This window comes from Oncorhynchus kisutch, linkage group LG10 (genome assembly GCF_002021735.2).
Source record: "Oncorhynchus kisutch isolate 150728-3 linkage group LG10, Okis_V2, whole genome shotgun sequence".
Lineage (NCBI taxonomy): Eukaryota > Metazoa > Chordata > Actinopteri > Salmoniformes > Salmonidae > Oncorhynchus > Oncorhynchus kisutch.
Genome location: NC_034183.2, coordinates 62,046,394 through 62,071,862, shown reverse-complemented (window position 1 = coordinate 62,071,862; position 25,469 = coordinate 62,046,394). Strand labels below are relative to the sequence as shown.

Sequence of the window (25,469 nt, the reverse complement as noted above, 5' to 3'; positions counted from 1 at the left end):
CAGTAGTTTATGTGTCGGGGGGCTAGGGTCAGTTTGTTATATCTGGAGTACTTCTCCTGTCCTATTCGGTGTCCTGTGTGAATCTAAGTGTGCGTTCTCTAATTCTCTCCTTCTCTCTTTCTTTCTCTCTCTCGGAGGACCTGAGCCCTAGGACCATGCCCCAGGACTACCTGACATGATGACTCCTTGCTGTCCCCAGTCCACCTGGCCGTGCTGCTGCCCCAGTTTCAACTGTTCTGCCTTCTTATTATTCGAACATGCTGGTCATTTATGAACATTTGAACATCTTGGCCATGTTCTGTTATAATCTCCACCTGGCACAGCCAGAAGAGAACTGGCCACCCCACATATGCTCTCTCTAATTCTCTATTTTTTCTCTCTCTCTCGGAGGACCTGAGCCCTAGGACCATGCCCCAGGACTACCTGACATGATGACTCCTTGCTGTCCCCAGTCCATCTGACCATGCTGCTGCTCCAGTTTCAACTGTTCTGCCTTATTATTATACGATCATGCTGGTCATTTATGAACATTTGAACATCTTGGCCATGTTCTGTTATAATCTCCACCCAGCACAGCCAGAAGAGGACTGGCCACCCCACATAGCCTGGTTCCTCTCTAGGTTTCTTCCTAGGTTTTGGACTTTCTAGGGAGTTTTTCCTAGCCACCGTGCTTCTACACCTGCATTGCTTGCTGTTTGGGGTTTTAGGCTGGGTTTCTGTACAGCACTTTGAGATATCAGCTGATGTACGAAGGGCTATATAAATACATTTGATTTGATTTGATTTGAGTAGAAGAGAGTAGTCTCCGAAATGCTGTTTGAAAGTGTGCCTCTTCCTACAGTGTCTATTTTTAGTCAGAGACAAAATCAGGTGAGAAGTATCACACTGTTCAGGTCCTTACACACAATTACACAAAATGTGGACAACAAAATTAAAACATCACAATCACAGGGCCATAACTCAGACTGTGCAGACAAATCCATTGTCTAGTTGTCCCTGTGCCAGCAGCAAGTCTGTCCCTTTTGTGTCAAGAAAGAACAGCATGACATAATGGCCTCTTGGAGACTGGCAGCACAGCACAGAAGATAGCCTTCATGTAATAGGTTTGCTCATTGTACAGCTTTAACCTACTGTAAATATCTTGCATGGAAGGCAAAGCACAATTGAGGTAGCAAGATGAAAGACCTATATTGATGTTGTACGACTTGTTTTGTTGTGTTCTACATAGCCTAAGTTAGTCTGATGGCAGTGTACAGACAATAAAGATTTTAACTCTTGACATACTTTAAATTAACTCTCCAAGGCAGTTTCCAGAAATAAGCTCTCTGTAGACACATAATGCTACAATTACAAGCTGCTGTTACAGAGGCAAATCTCCCATGGTAATTATAGTTATCTTCATCAGTGTCCATGAAATCTGGTAATTGCGTCAGATAAATAATTGATACTGTAGATAAGGTATAGTTTTCTCTGTGGTGTCCACAATGGCCATTTTGACCTAATTACGTATAACTCTGGACTGTGTAATATGTGTGTATAATTAATGCTCTGGTTTATGAGGTATCTGACTCAAACTGACAATTAATACTTTATTTTATTTCACCTTAATTTAACCAGGTAGGCCAGTTGAGAACAAGTTCTCATATAATCGATGCAACGCAGGGGGATGATTTAACAAAAGCGCATTTGCGAAAAAAGCACAATCATTGTACGACTGTACCTAACCATAAACACCAATGCCTTTCTTAAAATCAATACACAGAAGTATATATTTTTAAACCTGCATATTTAGCTAAAGGAAATCCAGGTTAGCAGGCAATATTAACCAGGTGAAATTGTGTCACTTCTCTTGCATTCATTGCACGCAGAGTCAGGATATATGCAACAGTTCGGGCAGCCTGGCTCATTGCGAACTAATTTGCCAGAATTTTACGCAATTATGACATAACATTGAAGGTTGTGCAATGTAACAGGAATATTTAGACTAATGGATGCCACCCCTTAGATAAAATACGGAACGGTTCCATATTTCATTGAAATTAGAAACGTTTTGTTTTCGAAATGATAGATTCGACCATATTAATGACCAAAGGTTCGTATTTCTGTGTGTTATTATATTATAACTAAGTCTATGACTTGATAGAGCAGTCTGAATGAGCGATGGTAGGAAGCAGCAGGCTCGTAAGCATTAATTCAAACAGCACTTTTGTGCGTTTTGCCAGCAGCTCTTCGCAAGCACAGCGCTGTTTATGACTTCATGCCTATCAGCCAAATGGCTGGTGTAACCGATGTGAAATGGCTAGCTAGTTAGCGGGGTGCGCGCTAGTAGCGTTTCAATCGTCACTCGCTCTGAGACTTGGAGTGGTTGTTCCCCTCGCTCTGCATGGGTAACGCTGCTTCGAGGGTGGCTGTTGTCGATGTGTTCCTGGTTCGAGAGAGAGCGAGGGAGCGAGGAGAGGGATGGAAGCTATACTGTTACACTGGCAATACTAAAGTGCCTATCAGAACATCCAATAGTTAAAGGTATATGAAATAAAAATGGTATAGAGAGAAATAATCCTTATAAATACTATATTAACTACAACCTAAAACCTCTTACCTTGGAATATTGAAGTCTCATGTTAAAAGGAACCACCAACTTTCATATGTTCTCATGTTCTGAGCAAGGAACTCAAAAGTTTGCTTTTTTACATGGCACATATTGCACTTTTACTTTCTTCTCCAATACTTTGTTTTTGCATTATTTAAACCAAATTGAACATGTTTCATTATTTATTTGAGGCTAAAATTGATTTTTATTTATGTATTATATTAAGTTAAAGTAAGTGTTCATTCAATATTGTTGTAATTGTCATTATTACAAATAAATAAATATCGTCTGATTAATCGGGATCTGCTTTTTTTGGTCCTCCAATAATCGGTATCGGCGTTGAAAAATCATAATCGGTCGACCTCTAGTCCAGATTGTCTAGCCCGGCAGATTTGTAGGGGTACAGATTTTGCAGCTCTTTCAGAACATCAGCTAACTGGATTTGGGTGAAGGAGACGTGGGGGAGGTTTGAGCGAGTTGCTGTGGGGAGCGCAGGGCTTTTGACCATATGGACCAGTCCCATCAGTCATATAAATAGGACCGCTGCTAGGGCTTTTTACTGTAACAGCAGCTACATTAGATGACCTCTGAATGTTGGTATGCACTGCCTCTTTCTCTGTGGTGTCATCATCAAGCAAATTAGGCATGATAATGACTATAGTGGGTGCTGGTACTGTAAAACTGACATATACTGTATGTACGCCCAGGGGTTAAATCTTCTTGGTGACAGGGGGCAGTATTTTTACGTCCGGATGAAATGCATGCCCAAATTCAAATGCCTGCTACTCATCCCCAGAAGATATGATATGCATATTATTAGTAGATGTGGATAGACAACACTCTGAAGTTTCTAAAACTGTTTGAATCATGTCTGTGATTGGGTTTTTAAAGTCACTCTCTATTCAATTGGTTTTCATTGGGAATCCAGATTTCTAAGGGACCTTCTTGCAGTTTCTGTCGCTTCTACCGGATGTCAACAGTCTTTAGAAATTGGTTGAGGTTTTTCCTTTGTGTAATAAAGAAGTACGGCCATCTTGAACGAGGGTCACTTGAAGTGTACTGTTAGATAGAGGCGCGTGACCAGAAAGCTAGCTACAGTTTGTTTTCCTCCTGTACTGAACACAGATCATCCCGTCTTTAATTTAATAAATTATTAAATACCTAAAGTTGTATTACAAAAGTAGTTTGAAATGTTATGGCAAAGTTTACAGGTAACTTTTGAGATATTTGGTAGTCACATTGCGTAAGTTGGAACCGGTGTTTTTCTGGATCAAACGCGCCAAATAAATGGACATTTTGGATAAATATATCGACGGAATTAATCGAACAAAAGGACCATTTGTGATGTTTATGGGACATATTGGAGTGCAAACAAAAGAAGCTCGTCAAAGGTAAGGCATGAATTATATTATTATTTCTGCGTTTTGTGTCACGCCTGCAGGGTTGAAATATGCTTTTCTCTCTTTGTTTACGGAAGTGCTATCCTCAGATAATAGCATCGTTTGCTTTCGCCAAAAAGCCTTTTTGAAATCTGACATGTTGGCTGGATTCACAACAAGTGTAGCTTTAATTTGCTTTCTTGCATGTGTGATTTAATGAAAGTTAGATTTTTATAGTAATTTATTTGAATTTGGCTCTCTGCATTTTCCGTGGCTTTTGGCCAGGTGGGAGGTATATCCCAGAGAGGTTAAATTGAGAGGTGAGGGGGGGGGGGGGGGGGGATGACTGTGAGAAGGTCAGTTCTGTCAACCTTTTAAAAGGACATTCTATTCCAAAATAAATGAAAATTCTAAAATAGAATTTCCCAATCTGGAAATGAACCCAATAACATATTGGTCCATATTATCAGGCAGGTGTGTTATTTAGCAATAAGCATTATCACCTGATGTAGCCCACCTGATGCTAACTCTTAGATCTAAACATTAGGCTATCTTGTTGCCAGTCAGCAATATATTGATGACTTGAATGCCCCCACCCAACAAAAAAATTCCACTGGCACTCAGCGAACCACGGATCATGTACTGTGAACTATTGCAGGTCTACCTGTTACACCTGACCCGTGTTACAATTAGCCCCGATCTTATGCATTCAACGCCATTAGCGAGCTCTGACGAGCATAAACCATTTCATTGCTAAAAAATGTGGTTCTAAAATAGTGCATTTTACACATTTTGGGGATTGAGAAATAAGTGTAGTAACACTAGAACGCTCCGTGATCCTCCGCTATTTACAGTGGCCATCATAACTGCTTTCAAATGTGGGTTTTCCCACGACTGTATTAAGAATGTTGTACAATGACTGGACATCCATATGTCTCTCCCTGTGCAGCACTAATTTGAGTGCTCCTCAAGAGGAATATTACTTTCTCGCATAGAATGTGACCGGCTAAACAATTTAATAGGTAAACTGTTCTACTATTGGGTTGTCTGATTTTGCAGTTGCCTACTCATGTTTTTGGTTGTGGAAAATGAAAATGTGGATAACACATTTTTCATTATATAATTCAAAATTAGGGAGCGGTGTCATGCCCATAGAGGGCACAGGTGCACGTACCCCCACAGATTTGTCTTGTTTATATATATTATTATTATTATTTAAAAAATAATACTACTAGCCACCTAGCAATTTTAGGCCCAGATAAATTCCTAATCTCCCATAACTAGCTACCAAGAAGCCATTTCAGGCTATCAATCAAGTTAGAGTAGCTAGCTTGTCTAACTATATTAGCTGGCATGCCTTTAGAAAAGCAAGCAATTACTATATGACCTGAATAAGACTCACATTACTTTCAATATTTTACCCACATTTTTGCAGAGATGCAGAAAAGCATATTTAGTTTCTTTAAAAAAGACTGTCAGGAGGATACAGACAGCTCAAGAGGTTAGATGTTTAGATACGCAGAAAAATAAACAGTTTTGACATAGAATTAAGCTTAATTACTATAGTTCTAGATTGCAGCAAAATGCTGTTTCAGGTGTTTGGAAAATGCTAAATTCTCCAACTTCAGGACTGGGACATATCCCAATATGGATCACCCCCAAGCCATCCTCATGTACTTTGTGCCCCCTCAGATCTTTGGGGTGAATGACGCCCCTGACCAAAGGTCCCGGGTCTCATTTGAATCATATGTGCCAGGTGTCAGACCCGTTGGGACCCAGCCCAATTAAACCCCTGTGTACGCCTGAAGAGAAGATTTACAGAACAAGAACAAGTGTCATCTCCCTGTGACTTCACTGAGTCATTTAACTTCATATTTAAAGTCCTGTAACCCAAAGCTCTGCCAGATCAGATAGCCTAATCATTAAAAGGAGACCCCAAATATTGACACATCCTTGGAAGCCAGAGTCACTCTCACAGTGATGAGTCATCACACAAACATGTCAAAACTCTAAACTGATTTATCCTTCCAACACGACCAGATAGTCCATCTGCTCCGTAGGGAGGGAGTGAGGACTGAATTCCAGCTCAAGAGGCCTTCATCCCTCCCTCCCTACCCTCCCTGACCCCTGTCCTAGGCCTCTCCCATGTTATTGAAACCTATATACTAGCTGTTGAGTAACTGTTTGAGTTTCTGTTTTCAAACCTTCTCTGGCCCCTCTATGCAAACAGTGAAATCCACCAGGAGGGATTCAGAGAATGCACTAGGACAAACAGATCAGATACTCTTTAAAACACACATCTGATTCTGATCCCAGAGCAGGTAGAATGAAGCCCTCAGATCAGAGGACAGTGACAGGTAGGACATGATGAACGGGAAGAATATATATATAAAGTTGTGGGCACAGTACTTAACCTTCGATACCACATTTCAGTAACCCTCCCCCGACAGCGTCAGTCCTGCAAGGTGCTACTGGAATGTGGCTCAGTGCCAGTCATCCTGCGGTAGCTACCTTTGTGTTTTATTTTTCTCCTGTCTGCGCCACCAACCTGCCTGAGAGGACACTGGGACATATCACCATTTAATGGTAACTTTTTGCTTCTAATAAACCAATGACCTCTCTTCTGAATTCACTCAAAATATATTTTGCCTGCTTATAATGAGGCTTGAAAAGTCATTTCTTTCTGCCAAGCTGTCAGTCATTCTCACATTAGAGTTGACTTGGTGCATAAGAGTGAATATTAGCCTGTAACTGAACAGCACACGTGTGCAACCACCGAATTGCTTTTGCTAATACATTGTGTTACATCATAAAGTTTACTTACATTCACTTTCATTTTCTCCTCCAAAATTGTGTTTATCTTTATATGACCCAAACACTTATCCACCTTCTTTGCTATTCCTTGTCTATGCTATTCACTCTATCTCCTCTTACTCTGTCAGAGGCATGTGGAGTGACTGATAATACTGTTTGAGAACTCTGCTCTGAGATAATTATGAAGTGGGCCATTTAAATTACGGGGTAAGGTTTTTGATTGTTTATAGATGGCTGGTTGTTTTGTCTGATGCTCCCATGGCCTAAGGGCTCAGACAGGGGCCTGACAGCTATCTGATTATCTTATGGTGCCTGCAGACAGCTGTGGAATTACATAGAAGACCGTTTTAGATGGCCAGACATGAACTCATGACCCTTCTGGTCACAGAGCCACAGCCAAGATGCACGCCTGTGTGTACTTAAACACAGGAAAGATCTCATCACATGCATTTAATATTTATCATTACAGCTATCTTGAGATCTCAACTACATGAAGCCAGCTCAGATTTTTGTCCTCTCAAAATCTGACAGGAGAGCCCCACAAGAGAAGAAGGAAGTGGCTATAGATGGAGAGGAGTTGGCAGGGTATCCTTAGAAGAGTGTGAGAAAGAGTTACTTTTTGGGGGAGAGGAACGGTCACACAGAACATTGAGTCAGACAGAGACCAAAAAAACTAGTTAGGATTGATTCTCCTCTGAGACCTCTCTGGCAGGAGGTACAGCACTGACTGCACAATAAAGGTAATAAAATCTCTGGATAGTAATTTAGTCTGGTATTGTGGTGGGGCACTCTCAATCTGCCCCTCATTGACCACCACCCAGACAAAATGTCTCTAACTCTTCTACTTCCAGTACATTACACTGAGCTAGAGGCAAAGTGATTGAGCCCCTGGCTTTGCACAATGCAGGGTGAAGGTGTGCCTCTAGTTATGCTTACACCTCTTCTCCTCACAGATCAATTAGCCTTTCCAATAATAAATCCATTGTGAATGTTTTGTCCTACCCCTTATCATCTTCTCTTTATCTGGCCTTGAACTATATAGGAGCTTAGCACTGCAGGCGCGGGAGTGTGATAATTGTGTTTTCCTCCTCTTTAGCGTGGGCAGGGTGGGAAAGCCTGAGGGGAAACTGATACTGTCACCGCCTCCTGATCCACACTCAGATCCACACTCAGATCCACACTCAGATCCTTTAATGGAGAGTGTTCCTCTCAATAAACAGTCGTCTCTATGGCAATGTTGCCTAACTAACATAATGAAGTGTGTCCTATTCAGAAACACTCCAATATTGTAAATGGTGGTGAGTCAGCCAGGTGCTATGCTCATCATCTCAGCGACTGGAATATTAAAGCCCAGCGTTGGAAGCCGCCATACCTGGAAAATACTCAATATAACACACCAGCTTTCAAAAGTCTGTTTAGAGTATAGTAAGTCCATTGTTTATGTTCAAGGTTCTTCTGTGCTGTGAGTGTCTGATGGAACACTAGTGCTAGCTCAGCACTCCAGATAGACACCTGGTAATCCCATGCCCTCAGACTCCAGTGACACACAGTGCCAGCCAGCCACCTCATTAGTAAGTGGTGAACTAAAAGCCATCTGGGTAAACTCACAGACTATAAAAGCACTGTAGAGATGAACTGGAGTTCAGCATAGCTATCAAAGCTCCATGATGCACTGACTTGTAAAGTAATCAATCCTGGAGAAAGAAATAAACAGGTTACCTATAGGCTAATAAATCTTATGAACTCCAATGTCATGGTTAGTGCCCCAGCATCATATTTGGAATATCAAATCAAATGTTATTTGTCACATGTTTCGTAAACAAAAGGTGTAGACTAACAGTGAAATGCTTATTGACCAATATGAACATTTTCTGTAAATCCCCTCAATATTTTAGGCAAATGTCAAACCAATTGTTTTTTATCATGTTAGGAATGACTGCAGCATAGTTCTTTATGTTGCAGTTTCAATCAAGGTGCAATCAAGGTATACAGGGGCAAATGGAAATACAGCAGTTATCTTCACCCCTGGATCTCTGGTACTATAATGGCTTGTCCTGAGTTTATTACATAGTAAGTATATTGTTAGTACACAGGTGTAAGAGCAACTCAATTTAATAATAGCCAACTATAGCCTACCTTGAATTCCACGGACAGTTGCGGGATGTATTCCAGAGTCCAGAGTGCCCTAACAAGTGATGCCAACTGCTCCGTGACTTCACCTCTGGCATGCTGCGTGTCTTCACTTTTAACAATCCCATTAATTCTCCTTCGACTCAAATCCAATTTGTACCATTCCAACCCGAGATACTCTGCGAGCAGGTCAGTGTTGCTCAAGCACTGGACCACGGCGTTCATGAAACAGGTGTTCCCGTGATTTTTCAAGCCTAGAACACCTGGAATGTTGCCACCATAGCACCATAAAACCCCTTCTTTCACCGAGCAACGGGAAGAAGCGATCGAATTATTTTTAACAGAATCCTCCCCGGCGACCTGGACATCCTCTTTGATATTTTCTGAGTTGGCACTGAGTGTGCAAGGTGTCCCGTCACGAAACCCCCCATCGTCATCCTCTGCGCCCTGAACTGCAACGTCTCCAAAGTGGGTAAAAGTGCCCAAAGTTTTGATAATTTTATTTACAAAACTCCCCACCGACTTCAATGATTTCTTTCGAAAAAGCCGTCCATGTTTCTGTTTGTTTTCCTTGCGCGCTGCTGCCTTTGACGTGGCTTCATCTTTCACTCTGCAGTGTTTATCCATATCTTTATAATACTTTGCCGATGTTGGAGAATTCTGGAATTAATTTCGAGGCCAGTGTGCCACTTTTCTGCAGAGATTTCCCATCCGGATACCGTGAGGAGGACAGAACACCAGCGCACAGAGGTGAAACCATGGCACATCAACACATATCAACTCCGTGCAGCTGGTAAACGTCACACATTTCAACACTTACTGAAACCCTTAATGCTTGTTGACCAAATTACACGAGCTCCATCGATGTTCAACATTGCCCGCGCCTTTCCTTGCCTCCTACTTGCTGCCTTTACGGGCATATACACACTCACTTACCCATCGCTTCGAACTTCGCCTCGAAAGAGGCGTGTATTCATATGCGTAGTGTGTGACTATTCCCTCCCACTTTGATTCTAGTCCCTGTATCATCAGAGTAGTTTACGCTGGCATAGTAGGCCATATAAACGCTGACTCACAAGTTGATGTTTCCAGGTTTAACTTTGATTTTCATGAAAACAATCAAGTTGATGTTTCCAGGTTTAACTTTTCTTCCCATGAAAACAATCAGTTTTTCATGGGTGAATGTTGAAACAGTCATGTTTTCTGTTTGGCAGGTTTTCTCTGTTAGTATTAAATACATGGATAAGTCATGGAAAAGTTTTTGCATTTAGAACACACACATATTAGCCCATCATAAATGGATTAATGATGTGTAGACATAATTTAAAGTAGGTTATGTGGGTTTCCCAATGTTTGGGAACCCCTGCTGTTTCAACCCACTGGCATGAAGGGCAGTGGTGAGGTGCTCACCTGAAGAGAGCAGCAACCAACCATACACAACAAGATAGAAGGATATGATGGAAAATAAGCAGACATATTTCAGTTAGTTTCATCTCAAACATGAACTTTATGGAGTTTGTTGGTTGGGGGGAAAAACAGTCCACTATCTTTGCAAAATCTCTGTTAGGCCACCTTGTAAGCATAAGTGCATTCCTTTTACATTCACAACAATATCGTTCAATACCTTGGGGAATGCCCTGGCAGAAATGGAGACCTTGTGAAATAATGTCTTGTTAATCTATACTCAGGCAATGATCAGAGTAGGATTATTAAAGGTCCAATGCAGCCGATTTTTATCTCAATATCAAATCATTTCTGGGTAACATTAAGTACCTTACTGTGATTGTTTTAAATTAAAATGGTTTTTAAAAATAAAGCTTCTTAGCAAAGAGCAATTTCTCAAGCAAGAATTTTGCTAGGACTGTCTGGGAGTGGTTTGAGTGGCGAGGGGAAAACTGAAATGTATCTGTTATTGACAGAGAGATTTGGAACTCTCTTTCTTATTGGTCTATTAAGTAATTTACCACATGGTGATGTCACCATCATAGGCCAAATCTCCACCCCACCAAAACAGGCAGAAATTTCAGGCAGTCTTTTCAAACAGTTCTTACACTAAAAGGGTATTATCATAATTTTCACAATTTTACAGTATTTTCCCAACCTCATAATGTGGAAATATGTATCAATCACGTTTTTGACTCCACTGGACCTTTATAGAAGTGTTTCTTATTTTGGCTTATTAACCATAAATTTAAGATTTATTGAGTAATAAAAAATAACTCTGATATCCAGACCAACTCTCCTCACCAGTGCTAGACTGAAAGGGAATCAGGGTGGGGAGAATTTTGTCCAGGGCAGGTGAGTGTACCTCCATGGCAGTATGGACCCATCTACACTGATGCTGATCACGTACTTGTTGTTGGAGCACATCTTGATGCTGTTGATGCTGCCACTCACTGTGCCCAGTGCCGATGTCTGTCACCTGCCCCTCAGAGTACCCCCCACACATTCACCAGCTTGTCATCACCATTTGCCACCTACGTGGAGACACAAAGCAATACATTATTATGGGATATCAGTGTTTCATTTAGTCTGTTGTCAGTGCAGTACAATGGGTACAGTACAGACTGTCTCATTTTACAAAGGCTTGATGAATGATGTCTCTGAGAGACAATGAAATGTTGTGGCCTAAGATTAAATTGAACTGTATAAACCATAAATATGCTGTTTCTTAATCTGTGCCAGTTTCTCACAGCAGGAAAATAATCCTGCAGCAACAGGAAATGTAAATTATTATGTGGATTATAATTAATGGATTTTTTTTGTAGGGGCTTGATACAGTTTTCATTAGGTCAAATCAAGTCTGAAACTTTAAAGTGGAAATTACAATCTTAACGCATCTGTATCTGTCACAAAATGGTCTCCATCGAGGGTGATGTGCATTCCATTAATGTTCTAGTTCTCGTAAGGCAAACCCGTCATACACCTCCCAATAGCCAATCCATCTCAGAAAATATACAGTATGTTAAATATTACAGGCCTTGATGTGCAGTAAACGAGGATCATAGAATAGTTGTGTGAAGAACTCTCATTAAACTGCAAAATGCATACAATAACAATGTATAAAATCCACCCAACAGTTTCCAAAAGCGCATGCTCATTATCTTTCAACCAGGATTATAATATGCAGACTATTTCACAATGACCACTATTCATTATTCAAACGTTTTAATCAATGCAAGTCTGTGTCCAAATCGCTCCTCCTGTTTAAAAATGTTTATAAGCAGATGTATTGTACATGCCAGCATTTATTGGCTGGTAAATCATTTTGGGAGATTTAGAACTAAAGCCTTGACTTTCTCCTAATGAGTCCTTCACGGTATGCAAATAGAAACAGCTACCGTCTATCAAATAGTAAAATGCAGTGGTTAAAACATGGTTGTGTGGGAATGAGCCATAATCATCTCTGATTGTATAAATGTATAAATGTATAAAGTCCAGTACCCAGATGCACAGGGTGGGGTCGAGACCCGGGGTCTCGAGCTTGATGACGAGTTTGGAGGGTACTATGGTGTTAAATGCTGAACAACTCCAGCCACTTTAATAATGGAAATTGATGGGAATTGATGTAAAATATATCACTAGCCACTTTAAACAATGCTACTTAATATAATGTTTACATACCCTACATTATTCATCTCATATGTATACGTATATACTGTGCTCTATATCATCTACTGCATCTTTATGTAATACATGTATCACTAGCCACTTTAAACTATGCCACTTTGTTTACATACCCTACATTACTCATCTCATATGTATATACTGTACTCGATACCATCTACTGCATCTTGCTTATGCTGCTCTGTACCATCACTCATTCATATATCTTTATGTACATATTCTTTATCCCTTTACACTTGTGTGTATAAGGTAGTAGTTTTGGAATTGTTAGTTAGATTACTCGTTGGTTATTACTGCATTGTCGGAACTAGAAGCACAAGCATTTCGCTACACTCGCATTAACATCTGCTAACCATGTGTATGTGACAAATAAATTTGATTTGATTCTGATTTGATTTGATTTGGTGTTGGCAGCTGTCTTCTTCCAGCTTCGGCCTCCCATTGCAATTGTTATTTGAAGTTATTTTTAAACCACAAATAACACATTTCCCTTTTAAAACGCAGGTGCCTTTCTATTTTTCCCTTGTTGAAAAGTGAATTAACCTACAAAGAAGGAGCTCAGGAAGAGTGTAGATTTGACATCCTATGTGATTGTGCTCACCACTTTTCATGAAAAAACATGTGCTCCAGTAGTGTAGAGTGTAGACATACCTAGTCTACTGATGTAAAGAAATGATGCTAGCCAAATGTATATTCTATTTATACACAAAACACTCCCTCAGTGAAAAATAAAGAAAAAAGTGTGTTTCTTTGAAAGGGCTGCAGTTTGATCCAGAGTCCTGAACCTAAAAAATCAGGTCCAAACTTCCATCATGAAGACATATGGATTGTACTCATGAAATACTTGATTATAATACTACGAAAACCAAGCCTCAAGAGAAATGATCTCTGTGGAATACCTCAAAATAACAATATTTTATGTGATGTTAGTGTGCTACTCAATGGATTGCTCTGGTCCACCAGTGAAATATATATGTTTTAAGTTAAACAAGGAGAGATCATTTTCCAATGAGGTTTTCTCTGTGAAGAAGTAAACATCATCCTAGATGAAGTGGGTGACAGAGACCATCTGGTTGCCTGAGTCATAGCTATGCCGTCTGCTTTAGGAACAAACAATCCCTTCGCAGAGAATACAATGCACTGTCATTGTCATTGCATTACGCTACTATGACGTCTGGTGTAAAATATGACAAGGTGGCAAGGAGATACACACAACTCACTCACTGTGCGATCAATCATCCATTGTGTTTCAAAACTCATGGTAATAACTGTAAATAAATACTATGGTAGTCATTAACCCAATCAGAGTTGAATTCTCCCTCTACTTTAGTCTGTGCCACAAATGAGCCTGACCTCAGTAAATGCTCTTCTATATCCTTACTGTGGTGGTGGGTGTACCTTTCTGTCTGTGTCACTAGTGATGATCTGGTACTCCTCAGGGTGGTAGCAGACACTTCTAACCAGAGTATATCTGCTGTTTCTATTTGTTTCACTATTTCACTGTTTCACTGTTAGTATTTGATTATATTTGTTAAACTATTAGTCCTTTCTTCATATCAATAGCATTGTAACCAGATTCTGTTATGAATAAACATGAGTCAAGGCGTGCAATGCTTGTGGTTTTTGAAAACGTTGTTTATCTGGTAGGCCCTAACACAGTGCAGTGGTTTCATGCCCACTAATTACCTTCTACGGCATAAAGGTATCTATAATAAAATAATTTGGTGGGTGCTTATTGTCCTATTTCATGCATGTACAAGTGTGTATTAATATTCATGTGTGAATTGGAAATGTGTATTTTTGCATATCCCAACCTTCCTTGAGACACCCTCGGAAAGTGGGGTCACGGCCAGGGTTTGCCATTATCAACGGCGACCATATTTGTACTTTGTAATGCTCATGGTTCTTTATCTCCATCATTGTTGTTTATCTTTATGTCCATGGTGCTTTATCTCCATCATTGTTGTTTATCTTTATCTCCATGGTGCTTTATCTTCTTGATCTTTACCTGTCCCTCCCCTCCCGCTGGCAATCGTCTTGCAGCCTCTGGTGGTGGCAATGGCTGTCACTCACACCCATGCTGTGGGCGTTGTGCACAGTCATCATCAGCCTGCCAGTCTCAGGAGTGAAGCCACAGATCTTACCATCATTCCAGGCTGAAAGAAAACAACACAAAAAGTCAATGACTGGGAGAAATACAAACATGAATGCGTGACAGAAAGTGTTGCTTTTCTTTCATCCGAGTTAAAAATGGCACAACTGTTGTTGCCCAACTAAATCACCACCAGAGGAGTGAACAGAGGAATGTATTTGCATTTCCAGACAGCAGACGCGGCTGATAATAGAAAGCCCCTGAGTTTCTGCTGCTAAGAAATGGAATGGGAAATCCACCACTGATGATGCTCCTGCCGTCAATCATGAATTCCACAGCGTTGCAGCCAGGTCATGTTGGGCACAGTGATATGTAGCACTTCTTTAGAGGTTTCCGTATGCCATGTCCAGATGTCATTCTCAGAACGTGGCAAAGAGCTCAGATGAGCCACTGTGAGATATACATCAAGATATATATGTTAATTTAAAACACTTATTATCAGCCCATAATGAATTGATCTAGCTATTGACCATGACTATGATAAATATCATGCTTAACAATATCTACTTTGGAGGACACAGGACATGACTTACAGTAAATAATAGTATAGCCCCCTCTACTGGTGTCATTTAAAAAGGCAAATGGGCTTCAAAATGAACAGCCAGTCAAGCAGAATCAGTTCCCTATTTGCATTCAGTAGGGGACTGAGCCTGCACACAAATGGAATGTGATGGCGTATATTATGTGACCTTTTAGCCTGTTGTGTCACTCACATTGTTCACGGCGCTGTTATGGCTGGTGGTGATCAGGTGATGAACTCCTCTTTGAAGTCAGTATAGTTGAAACAGTAGATCTGTGTTGTCTCTGTGCCCACAGAGAACTGGTGACCATCACCACGGGGCGCTATGGATGTCACACCTTCTCCTGCTGAAACTTCCTGCCAAAGAGTAGAAACCAAAGAATACATGTACAGGTAGTATTCATTGAGTAGTACAGTGGTGTATTAGATGCTTTTAGAAGATGCACACAGGATTACTGAAGTGAGAGAATAACTATAAAAGTGAATAAAGACCTCCATTCCAGACACTTGACTCACTTGATGTGTTTGAAGTTGGATGAGGCTCCTGAACAGAGGGAACGTGCCATCTCCTGAGCTGACAATATGTTGCCTGTCTTCATCACAGATTGTGTTCACCCAATGTAGACAACAAGGGGAAATGCATGCTGAGTTCTGAGGTTTGTACTGCAGTCTATCTAACTAAGCCAGATATTAAACTCCTCCAACTGTGTTCCTTTTTTGAAGCCACCTTGCTGAACTTCTGTTTCACTGGGCCACGGCCCATTAAGAAGCTTAGTCTTGAGATTGACACTCAGGATATCTCCACTGTTGCCACAGTAGAAATAGTATAGCTGATAGTATAGTATCCCAGCCTTCCTCAGGGATCTGTACCATGAAGCAATTTCAAGTTATTCAGGCTGCAAACAGCAGGATGCTGAGGGAATAGCACTCTCGCAAATGTATCAGGGCTCTACAGACTACATTTTTCAACTTAGGTGCTCCTTGTATGAAAGGTCAGCGTAGAGCCCTGTGTATGTGTTAGTGCACTGTATGTTCTGATATTATAATTAGTATAGAACAAGAAGGCCCGCACTCTGTTAAAGCTCCCAATTCACAGATTTATTGACAACGTTTCGATCTGAAGCGGATCTTAGCCGATTTATGACCTAACGAAGATCTGTTTGGGATCGAAACGTCAATAAATCGGTGAATTGGGAGCTTTAACAGTGTGCCTTCTTGTTCTATACTAGTATTCTTTATCAGCCCAGCACCTGTGTTTTTAAGAATGTGGTATGACCACAAACTCTTCTGATATTTTGTCATTACCCAAATGCATTTCACAATTGTTTTCAGCTGCCCTGTCTGACATTCAGTGGACCTAATCTTGTGGGGAAGATTACATTCCCAAACACGTAGTGTTGCTACAAGAAATGATCAATATCCTTATAGGCTTTTAGCTGTGACATTTCATTAGAAGGTGTGCCAAGCCAAAATTATACAAAAATAGCTATTTAAATATACATACTGTTCTGCCTATACAAAGATGTTGTCACTTGTGTTGGAGTATTGCAGAGTAAGGCAGTGACCACCACTGTGGGCTGAGGCCAGGCTTACACAAATGGATTCTGTTTTCTATATTCCACACCACTATATGGAAATTACAGACACACACAGTTATTCAGTTAAAATGTATGAATATGGCTATTTGTACCTATTATATTATAACAGAGGATCTGAGTCAAATGTCAGTATTTCACAAAGTTTGACACACTATTGCTATGGCTAGTACCTGCCACCATCGTGACCCCCCAAGGGTTGGGACTGATTGGGGGTGGGCTTACTCCTCCATTGGAAAAAAGATTTTGGAAGCTATAGAAATGCATTTTTTAATTGACTACATTAGTTTTGACACATTTATTCTGTTTACGGACACCTTAATGCATACTTTAAAATTATATTATGTTAGCCAAACATAAAACTACTAAATACAAATAAATATCACAACATTTTCCTTAAACTACTTTTTTTGTACTAATGTTACTATCCCAACTACAACAAGAAAACACTTAAATACATGTAATTTTGTGCTTTAAACATTTAATTGAAATACTATATAATACCATTCATTTCTATGGTGGACTGCTCCTACTGGGTAGTGCCAATGTGGCCAACCGGTGGCTTCAAAGCCTCTCAATGGGCAATACATAGCATTAGCAATCCAGGGTTTATACACACATCATTGGGTCTAACGGTCATCTCGCGCCAAACTGCGCATGTGCATCCGTCAAATCAAAAGGCACTCCATCGATATAAAGTTGTTTTTGACGAAAATGAAAACGTGTCAGTTTGTCACATTGGCGAGGTTGGAGTAATAACATGTTCACCTACACAATACATTGTCTCGAATCTAGGTTGTGCCTTTACATTTCGAGAAAATTAACAATAAGGAAGAATATTTTACATCTCTCATTGACTGCTCAAACCACGGTCTGGTCTCCGGAGTTTTGTAGGATCCACTAACTATGTGATATTATTCTGGATTTTTTTCTGATTGATTGATGAACACAGTAATCAGTTCAGAAGAGATGACTAAAGTCTAGCTAGCTAGCAAGGACGTACCAGTATAACCAATAACTGCATCAAGATCAATAAGTGAAACATTTTGTGTATATCCAACCTACTGGTAAACGATTACGAAACACTCTCACTTTTTAGCTTCGACACTGACTGCCAAAAAGGCTTTTTTCACAGCCCTCCAGGTAGCAACGCTTGGCCCAGGAGCACCTCTGTGCATGCGCGGACAAAACATTTGACCCATATTTGACCCCGTTGAGGGAGAGATTACAATGTTTCAAACCTTTCAGTGGACTCAACTTTCTCTCATGATTTTGGCCAATAACTCATGCAGCAGCGTGAAATGTGTGATAAGTTTGACAGAAACTCTGAAAATAATACATTTAATTTATATAGCGCTTTTCATTACGCTCCACCGTCCAGGCAAGCACACGCTCCTCCGCTTCTCCTTCTATGGCCCCTCCAAGACCCAGAATTAAGCAGAATTAAGCATTATATAATAACTTATCCTTATGGCTGAGTTCATACCTATTCTTATATCATCAGTGGAATGCTCTTTTCTCTGTTGGAGTTTTGCATAATGTGTTGTGACTCAGTGCCCCTTGACACCTCAATAAAAGTGGTCATGCAAGGGCAGCCACTGTGCAGTGTAGGGGTCTTTATTGGGGTCACATCTGGCTCTGTGTGGAAGACACCCATTTATGACCATGTGAGCCTAATCGCAGGCTTCTTTGCCATGATGACAAATGAGGGAAAACGGTAATTATCCTGTCATGGTCATGTATGACCTTTGGCACCTTAATGAAAGAGCGTATTTAGTGAAAAGCTTCAGTTGACCTCTAGAATCGCATCGTCGGGAGAAATATGACTAACATCGAAGATACAAGACTCACTCTCTCTTTAGAATGTCTCACACCAAAGATGAACTTCCTCTGTCCAAGTATTTGGTATAGCCTAATACACACCTCTTTATGCAGACCTTTGCCAAACTGTGTTGATTTCTTTTTTTCCCCCATTACCCGCAGAGGGCAGTATTTTGAAGGAACTGATGGGTTCACTGAATTGTTTTTCATTCTGCAGATTTTGTGACCACAGTGTCAGCACAAATCCTGATGAATGAGCTCCCTGCTTGTTATGACTGACATGGGACTGTGGCCAAAGACAGACACCAGTTGAAGAAGATTGTTGCGGCAGGTAGCCTAGTGGTTAGAGCATTGGGTCAGTAACTGAAAGGTTGCTAGATCGCATCCCTGAGCTGGCAAGGTAAAAAATCTGTCGTTCTGCCACTGACAAGGTAGTTAACCCACTGTTCCTAGGCTGTCATTGTAAATAAGAATTGGTTCTTAAGTGACTTGTCTAGTTAAATTTAAAAAAATGTCCCGAATAGGACTAGGTAAAGACACTGACACACCTTCTCACTGATTTTCAATTTCAATTGTCAATTTTAGTGCCCATTGTCTTAATTTGATAGTACTGGCTGTTAAAGAGAAAGCAATGTTGTGCCATGTCATTTTTTTGTTGCAACAATGACAATTCAGTCCAGAAGATAAAACCTGAGGACAGTCAGAACACAGCAATTCCAATTCCTAATTCTCTCCTTCTCTCTTTCTTTCTCTCTCTCGGAGGACCTGAGCCCTAGGACCATGCCCAAGGACTGTCTGACATGATGACTCCTTGCTGTCCCCAGTCCACCTGGCCGTGCTGCTGCTCCAGTTTCAACTGTTCTGCCTTATTATTATTCGACCATGCTGGTCATTTATGAACAAATTGAACTTTTTGGCAACAATGCAAAAAGTTATGTTTGGCGTAAAAGCAACACAGCTCATCACCCTGAACACACCATCCCCACTGTCAAACATGGTGGTGGCAGCATCATGGTTTGGGCCTGTTTTTCTTCAGCAGGGACAGGGAAGATGGTTAAAATTGATGGGAAGATGGATGGAGCCAAATACAGGACCATTCTGGAAGAAAACCTGATGGAGTCTGCAAAAGACCTGAGACTGGGACGGAGATTTGTCTTCCAACAAGACAATGATCCAAAACATAAAGCAAAATCTACAATGGAATGGTTCAAAAATAAACATATCCAGGTGTTAGAATGGCCAAGTCAAAGTCCAGACCTGAATCCAATCGAGAATCTGTGGAAAGAACTGAAAACTGCTGTTCACAAATGCTCTCCATCCAACCTCACTGAGCTCGAGCTGTTTTGCAAGGAGGAATGGGAAAAAATGTCAGTCTCTCGATGTGCAAAACTGAGACATACCCCAAGCGACTTACAGCTGTAATCGCAGCAAAAGGTGGCGCTACAAAGTATTAACTTAAGGGGGCTGAATAATTTTGCACGCCCAATTTTTCAGTTTTTGATATGTTAAAAAAGTTTGAAATATCCAATAAATGTCGTTCCACTTCATGATTGTGTCCCACTTGTTGTTGATTCTTCACAAAAAAATACAGTTTTATATCTTTATGTCTGAAGCCTGAAATGTGGCAAAAGGTTGCAAAGTTCAAGGGGGCCGAATACTTTCGCAAGGCACTGTATGTGTACGGTGTCCCTTCACAAAATTTAATTTACAAAACTCTCCAAGGACTTAAATGATTTATTTCGATAAAGCCGTCCAGGTTTCTGTTTCTTGTCCTTGTACTTTGCTGCCTTTGGCGTGGATTCTTCCCGTTTATCCATATCTTTATAATACTTTGCCGATGTTTGAGAATAATGGAGTTAATTTCGAGTCCAATGTGCCACTTTTCTGTAGAGATTTCCCATCCGGATACCATGCGGAGGACAGAACACATGCGCACAGAGGTGACACCATCTTGGAGCCAAGGCATATCAGCACATTGACTTGGTGCAGCCGATAAACGTCCCTCATACATTCCAAAACTTACTGAAACCCTTCATGCATACATGTATTTTGTGGAAATTACAACTAGGGACACCTGAAGTCAATATTACATTTAAAATTATTTATTATCAGCAAGCTGGTGAGGTTCCAACAAACTTAATGCACCATAGTACACGTTGGTCGGGAGCTCCCCCCGGGGCAGTCCCGTTAGTTCTCTTATATACTGCTTACATAGACAAGTTATATTTGCATGATTAACATTATTCATTATTCATAATGAATTCATCATTAACATTTGGTTCATGCATGTGAGAGACTAACACCTCACGAGACTTCCTCTCTCCAAGCTGAGACCTTGAAACTGAGATAACCCCTTTCGGTCTCAAAGCAATGTCCTGGGCTTACTGCCAAATTGCTTATACTGATAGTGAGAATTCCTCCCAGGCACGATCAATCAGTCACTTGCATGAACCCAGTCGAATTGGTTATTAGAAAAGCACAAACATAAAACTTTCCTTCACACATATTCAAGAGAGGAGGATGGCATTGGCATTTCTCTACAAGTAGGGTGAGTCAACATGTTTTGCTACTTGCAAGCATGCACGCACAGACACACGCACAGACACACAGACAGACATCAGTACCATGGACAGCCACATCATATTTAGCTGATGTTGATTGGACTAAATTGTTTAAGGTATATTTTGATTGGCACTGTATTAGACTAAGCATAGGGGATTTGATGATATTGAAATGGTGCTGGACTAGTGTAGGCAGCTCCTGTTTTTCTTTGCGACTAGCGGTAACTGTCTGTGGTTCAAAATCAATAGTTGTTTAGTAGTCCAAAAATGTCGGAAACATGAACTTGCTTGACCATGCTGTAGGTCATAGAACTGTTTGTTAGCCTATATGCAATATGCTTTGTGGACTTCATCGGACAGATGTTGCTCCCTGTTCTGCGGTTTTGTGATGAAACACTGGTGTGGTTGAATTTGTTCTGCCACTGTGTCTTCTTATTGTCTCGGCCTTAGGCCTATATATTACAGTGGCAAGGCATTTGAACAAGCAGGGTATAGAGCAAACAAAACAAAACACATACAGTAGGTTGTAATATGGCAATTTTTTCCTGGCTTGGTTTCCCCAGTGGTGTAAAGTACTTAAGTAAAAATACGTTAAAGTACTACTTAAGTAGATTTTGGGGTATCTGTACTTTACTATACTTTTTATATTTTTGCCAACTTTTACTTCAATACATTCCTAAAGAAAATTATGTACTTTTATCTTCATATATTTCCCCAGACACCCAAAAGTACTCGTTACGTTTTGACAGGAAAATGGTCCAATTCACACACTTATCAAGAGAACATCCCTGATCATTCTGCCGTCTGGTTTTCTTAAGAGAATGCCGAGAGTGTGCAAAGCTGTCATCAAGGCAAAATGTGGCTACTTTGAAGAATCTAAAATAGAAAATATATTTTCAGTTGTTTAACCCTTTTTTGGTTACTACGTGATTCCATGTGGGTTATTTCATAGTTTTGATTTCTTCACTATTATTCTACAATGTAGAAAATAGTTCAAATAAAGAAAAACCCTTGAACGAGTACTGTAGGTGTGTCCAAACTTTTGACTGGTACAGTAAATATGTATATTTTTTCTCACAAAAGTAGTGTACTGGGCCTTTACTAGTAGTAGCGGACAGATATACAATGAGGGAGAAAAGTATTTGATCCCCTGCTGATTTTGTATGTTTGCCCACTGACAAAGAAATGATCAGTCTATAATTTTAATGGTAGGTTTATTTGAACAGTGAGAGACAGAATAACAAACAAAAAAATCCAGAAAAACGCATGGCAAAAATGTTATAAATTGATTTGCATTTTAATGAGGGAAATAAGTATTTGACCCCCTCAGCAAAACTCAAACCTTCAGCTCCCTCCACAGATTTTCTATGGGATTAAAGTCTGGAGACTGGCTAGGCCACTCCAGGACCTTAATGTGCTTCTTCTTGAGCCACTCCTTTGTTGCTTTGGCCATGTGTTTTGGGTCATTGTCATGCTGGAATACCCATCCACGACCCATTTTCAATGCCCTGGCTGAGGGAAGGAGGTTCTCACCCAAGATTTGACGGTACATGGCCCCGTCCATCATCCCTTTGATGCGGTGAAGTTGTCCTGTCCACTTAGCAGAAAAACACCCCCAAAGCATAATGTTACCACCTCCATGTTTGACGGTGAGGATGGTGTTCTTGGGGTCATAGGCAGCATTCCTCCTCCTCCAAACACGGCGAGTTGAGTTGATGCCAAAGAGCTCCATTTTGGTCTCATCTGACCACAACACTTTCAGTTGTCCTCTGAATCATTCAGATGTTCATTGGCAAACTTCAGACGGGCATGTATATGTGCTTTCTTGAGCAGGGGGACCTTGCAGGCGGTGCAGGATTTCAGTCATTCACGGTGTAGTGTGTTACAAATTGTTTTCTTGGTGACTATGGTCCCAGCTGCCTTGAGATCATTGACAAGATCCTCCCGTGTAGTTATGGGCTGATTCCTCACCGTTCTCATGATCATTGCAACTCCACGAGGTGAGATCTTGCATGGAGCCCCAGGCCGAGGGAGATTGACAGTTCTTTTGTGTTTCTTCCATTTGCGAATAATCACACCAACTGTTGTCACCTTCTCACCAAGCTGCTTGGCGATGGTCTTGTAGCCCATTTCAGCCTTGTGTAGGTCTACAATCTTGTCCTTGACATCCTTGGAGAGCTCTTTGGTCTTGGCCATGGTGGAAAGTTTGGAATCTGATTGATTGATTGCTTCTGTGGACAGGTGTCTTTCATACAGGTAACAAACTGAGATTAGGAGCACTCCCTTTAAGAGTGTGCTCCTAATCTCAGCTCATTACCTGTATAAAAGACACCTGGGAGCCAGAAATCCTTCTGATTGAGAGGGGGTCAAATACTTATTTCCCTCATTAAAATTAAAATCAATTTATAACAGTTTTGACGTGTTTTTCTGGATTTAAAAAAAAATTATTGACAGATAATTTCTTTGTCAGTGGGCAAACGTACAAAATCAGCAGGGGATGAAATACTTTTTTCCCTCACTGTAGATGTCTGTAGCACTGTGCAAAGAAAAATCAGTATCTCCGCTTTGTCAAAAAAGGTAGTTGTATAATTAAGAACAGTATCATGCAGGATTCACCCAGCCAGTATGACGAGATTGATGAGCTCATTGAAGCAGTCTGGAAGATGGTTAAGGGTGCTGTACTGCAGCGCCAGCTGTGCCACCAGAGACTCTGGGTTCGCGCCCAGGCTCTGTCATAACCGGCCGCGACCGGGAGGTCCGTGGGGCGACGCACAATTGGCCTAGCGTCGTCCGGGATAGGGAGGGTTTGGCCGGTAGGGATATCCTTGTCTCATCGCGCACCAGCGACTCCTGTGGTGGGCCGGACGCAGTGCACGCTAACCGAGGTTGCCAGGTGCACGGTGTTTCCTCCGACACAGTGGTGCGGCTGGCTTCCGGGTTGGATGCACGCTGTGTTAAGAAGCGAGGACGCATGACTTTCAACCTTCGTCTCTCCCGAGCCGTACGGGAGTTGTAGCGATGAGACAAGATAGTAGCTACTAACAATTGGATACCAAGAAATTGGGGAGAAAAAGGGGTCAAATAAAAAAATTGAAAGAAAAAAAAAGAAGCAGTCTGGAAGATCGTAGGTTCATGCAGTTCACCCAACCACCATCGCCAGTACTTACCTGATGGACACTGCCAGTTGTCACCTGACTGGCTCAGCCAGTCCTTCAACAGTTCTCTCCTCTTACAACTGAAAGACGTCTTAATGGGGGAGAACAGAGACCTGTGCCACCAAGCTGAAGTTGATGGCATCATCTCAGAGATCGTCATGAAACAGATACTACACCGGAAGCGCCAGAATAAAGTTCTGCGGTGCCAGCACGGCCAGCGCGACCAGCTCTTTGAAGCCAGACGTCAGAAGATGCTTGAGACGCAGCGCCAATCCACATCAGCTTCACCATTAGCCCCGGTCTCGGATCCGACTCCTGTTGTGGAGTCCCTCACAGTGGTGCTACAGCTTTCTCCAGGGCAAGATGAGCCAGAGCTCACCCTGGCGGAGCACCCTACCACTGTGCTCCAGCCGACCCCAGCCCTGCAGATCCAGCCTGTTTTGACAATGGAGTTCAAGTTAGTAGTAGGTTCTACTACACCGGCTCCTGCTTAGAGATTCAGCTCGCCACTCCCACAGATGTGCTTCAACCAGCTCCTGTCACAGAGTCTCAACTGGTTCCCACAGCCAAAGCCCCCACCATTTCTCCTTTACCCAAATCCAGATAGCTGATGTTCTGAAAGAGCTGCAAAATCTGTACCCCTACAAATCAGCAGGGCTAGACAATCTGGACCCTCTCTTTCTAAAATTATTTGCCGGAATTGTTGCAACCCCTATTACTAGCTTGTTCAACCTCTCTTTCGTATTGTCTGAGCTTCCCAAAGATTGGAAAGCTGCCGCGGTCATCCCCCTCTTCAAAGGTGACACTCTAGACCCAAATTGCTACAGACCTATATATATCCTACCCTGTCTTTCTAAGGTATTGGAAAGCCAAGTTAACAAACAGATTACCAACCATTTCGAATCCCACCGTACCTTCTCCACTATGCAATCTGGTTTCAGAGCTGGTCATGGGTGCACCTCAGCCACGCTCAAGGTCCTAAACGACATCATAACCGCCATCGATAAGAGACATTACGTGCAGCCATATTCATTGACCTGGCCAAGGCTTTCGACTCTGTCAATCACCACATTCTTATTGGCAGACTCGACAGCCTTGGTTTCTCAAATGATTGCCTCGCCTGGT

The 25,469-nt window shown here is 41.3% G+C and overlaps 1 protein-coding gene and 1 pseudogene across 1 annotated transcript in view; both read right to left on the bottom strand.

Annotated features, from left to right (window-relative positions):
- The window catches only part of LOC109897377 (ubiquitin carboxyl-terminal hydrolase 43), a 97,054-nt gene extending 87,119 nt beyond the window's left edge, over positions 1 to 9,935 (bottom strand). Inside the window, exon 1 of the mRNA XM_031834581.1 lies at positions 8,920 to 9,935. Coding sequence (XP_031690441.1) covers positions 8,920 to 9,540 — 621 coding nt within the window. The 5' untranslated portion in view covers positions 9,541 to 9,935. The remainder of the gene's footprint in view (positions 1 to 8,919) is intronic.
- A 384-nt stretch (positions 9,936 to 10,319) lies between these two features.
- On the bottom strand, positions 10,320 to 16,990 carry LOC109897376 (cilia- and flagella-associated protein 52-like; annotated as a pseudogene).
- Positions 16,991 to 25,469: the final 8,479 nt, after the last annotated feature.